The 3207-nt window shown below is 41.8% G+C and overlaps 1 protein-coding gene across 1 annotated transcript; it reads left to right on the plus strand.

The window, feature by feature from the left end:
- Positions 1-1069: 1069 nt before the first annotated feature.
- Positions 1070-2139, plus strand: LOC139889612 (uncharacterized). The gene is made up of 3 exons (XM_071872555.1): positions 1070-1274; positions 1371-1513; positions 1606-2139. The coding sequence occupies exons 1-3, from the start codon at positions 1070-1072 to the stop codon at positions 2137-2139; spliced, it is 882 nt and encodes a 293-aa protein (XP_071728656.1).
- Positions 2140-3207: the final 1068 nt, after the last annotated feature.

Below are 3207 nucleotides of genomic sequence, written 5' to 3' on the forward strand. Positions count from 1 at the left end.
ATGGTCGAACTTGTTTTTTTGTACGAAACTCGTAAAATGGCCGATGTGGGCCCGATGTTATAAAACTTGGTTTTATGGTGGAAACTTCTTAGTTTTAATTGTGTTAACATGTTGTGAAAAGGGTTTCGTTTAAAAATGTCGGGAAGCGGGTTTTCCGCTCGAGTAAGTTGGACATCCAGATCAGAACCTGGCAGTTCATTTGGACGCCGTCCAGATCTTCTGGACGCCGTCCAAGCCTTCTTTGCTGGACGCCGTCCAGATAACTGGACGCCACCAGATGTGTTGAGTCAGAAATTTTTTTTTTTGCGTGTTTTTGAGATAATGAACTCGGATCGTTACAGAGCTAGGAGAACACGACATCGATTTCTAAGCCCGACACTCGGTCAAAGCTCAAGTATTAGCAGACTTCATGGTAGAAACAATGGGGACAGACGAGGGGAGTGACTCTACCTTCGCACAAATTATCACTCCCTCCATTGAAATAGAGGAATGGAAACTGTTCACCGATGGAGCCTCTAGTTCCGATGGATCAGGAGCCGGGCTAATGTTGGTTAACCCCGAAGGTCAAGAGTTCACATACACTCTTCGTTTTGAATTCAGCACAACCAACAACGAGGATGAATACGAAGCTTTGCTTGTCGGACTTAGAATAGCTAAAGAAATGAAAATTGAGCACCTACGAGCTTTCGTGGACTCTCAACTCGTAGCCAACCAAGTTCTAGGTCTTTTCGAAGCAAGACAGCCCACCATACAACTCTACTTGTCAAAAGTCAGAGAGCTGATAGAAAGCTTCAGAAGTTTCTCCATCGAAAATGTGCGGAGAAGTCAGAATAAAAAGGCGGATGCCTTAAGCAAACTGGCCTCCATCACCTTCGCCCACTTAGCGAAGGAAGTCGTAGTTGAAGTCCTGGAGAAAAGTTCTATTGAGGGAAAGGAAGTTCATGATCTCATCATTGAAGAAGAAAATACATGGATGAAACCCCTGAGGGAATACTTGGAGCTCCGTACCTTGTCTGAAGATAAGAAGGAAGCACGGAAAGTTTGAATCAAAGCGCCATCATACAAAATTATGAACGGAGGCCTGTATCGAAAGTCCTTCCTCACTCCATGGCTACGATGCGTTGGGCCAAACCAAGCTTCAATGATTATCAGGGAAATGCATGAAGGCATATGTGGGTTTCATTCGGGACCAAGGTCAATCATGGCGAAGATACTGAGAATGGGATATTACAGGCCGACAATACACGAAAATACGGTTACGCTCCTGCGAACCTGTGAGTCATGCCAGATCCATGCTAAAGTCCAAAAACAGCCAAAACAAGAGTTGATATCAGTTCTTTCGGCGTGACCCTTCTCGAAATGGGGAATAGATATAGTCGGACCTCTAACTGAAGCACCGGGAGGCTACAAGTGGTTGGTAGTTGCCATAGACTACTTTACAAAGTGGGCAGAGGAAAAACCGTTAAACACAACGACCGGGAAACACATCGAAAAGTTTGTTTGGGAACACATCGTATGTCGATTTGGAATTCCCCAAGAAATCGTTTCTGACAACGGAAAACAGTTTGCCAAAGGTATCTTCCTGGATTTTGTGAAAGGTTACAGATAAAGCAAACCTTTACCTCCGTATACCATCCCCAAGGAAATGGACAAGTCGAAGTCACAAACAGGGATCTCATAAAAGGATTGGAAAAGCGGTTAGGAAAGTGTCATCAAGGGTGGATGGAAGAAATCCCTCTAGTCCTATGGGCTCATCGAACCACACCAAAGAGGAGCAACGGAGAAACCCCCTATAGCTTAGTCTATGGCACCGAGGAGGTATTGCCCGCTGAGATACAAGTACTGACCAACAGAACCGCAAATCTCGAGGAAAACGAAGAGAACCTTCGTCTCAACCTCGACCTCATGGAGGGAAGAAGGGAAGCTGCATGGATTCGAGAAGCAGCCTACAAGAAAACCATTGAAAAATACTACAATAAACGAGTCAAACCATCAGTATACAAGGTGGGAGACTACGTTCTACGACTCAACAGCACCAGCAAGGTGGAATATGAAGGGAAAATGGGTCCAACCTGGGAAAGCCCATATATAATCTCCGAAGCATTTGGAAATGGCTCGTATAAATTTGAAACCACCTAAGGAAAGCAAGTCCCACGAACCTGGAATGGGGTAAATCTTCGGAAGTTTTATTTTTAGCTTTAATTATATTTTAGTAGGAAAAATCTGTAATAGGTAGTCGAAGTATATACGCTTCCTACCACAAGCAACTTGAAATGAAATCCTACTACATTTTGAAAAAACCAAAGCTATTACGAAGAATTCCCAAGAGGAATACTTCTTACATATAAAAATAAGCAAAAGGTAACCCAAGAGGTATACCAAAGTGTAACGACCCGGAATTTTCCGATCGTTCTATACTTATGAGATTAATATTTACATAAATTAAGCCTTACCAACATGATAAGCAATCCAAACTGTTGAGACTTATATTTTTGAAAAGAGTTTTACACAACGTTTGACCGTCCAATTTGACCGATGATATCATGAACTATATAACACACGATAATTATACGATTATGTATATGTACATATCTAAACATATTTAACATGATTTAAGGATGGTTTAACATTTCATTGTGAACTAACAACAATGAGTTATAAGTATACTTTGAGACCACTAACTTAAGTTTTCAAAACGATAACTATATGTAACGTTCTTTGACATATATACTTACAATCTATAATGTGTTGTGATTTATGTCACCAATATGATTTAAGTGTAATGGGATTAATTTGTAACCAAAATAATCTTGATAAATATCGAACAAGTTTGGGGAAGTGTGGAGTGCACACTTGTTTGAACTTATCTTGATTATGACGGGGGTTCGGGGGTAGCGCCCCCGATAAGCGGGGTCCAAGGGGTGGCAACCCCTGGCGGGGTCCAAGGGGCAGAGCCCCTGGCTGGGGTCGAGCTGCCCGGTTGGACCCAAAATAAAAGCCCGATTTTGAGCTTCTTTTACCGTATCATACCCATCATCTATACGTATTTACTATTGGTAAATACACATCAAATCAATATCCTTATCAGCCTTAGATCTACCCTAGATAAGAGGGAATCTTATTTATAAGCTAGCATACATTATTACTCAAAAATTTAACACAATAATTTGTCCTTGTTCCCTCAACAACCAGACTGTCCTATAAGTA

The sequence above is a fragment of the Rutidosis leptorrhynchoides genome, chromosome 2 (assembly GCF_046630445.1).
Source record: "Rutidosis leptorrhynchoides isolate AG116_Rl617_1_P2 chromosome 2, CSIRO_AGI_Rlap_v1, whole genome shotgun sequence".
Classification (NCBI taxonomy): Eukaryota; Viridiplantae; Streptophyta; class Magnoliopsida; order Asterales; family Asteraceae; genus Rutidosis; species Rutidosis leptorrhynchoides.

Bases quoted from the DNA above. Each gene is read 5' to 3' on its own strand.
- LOC139889612 (XM_071872555.1), top strand. From the start codon at position 1,070: ATGAACGGAGGCCTGTATCGAAAGTCCTTCCTCACTCCATGGCTACGA. The intron at 1,275-1,370 runs GTGAGTCATGCC...AATGGGGAATAG, and splicing joins GGTTACGCTCCTGCGAACCT to ATATAGTCGGACCTCTAACT. The intron at 1,514-1,605 runs GTATGTCGATTT...GAAAGGTTACAG, and splicing joins AGTTTGTTTGGGAACACATC to ATAAAGCAAACCTTTACCTC.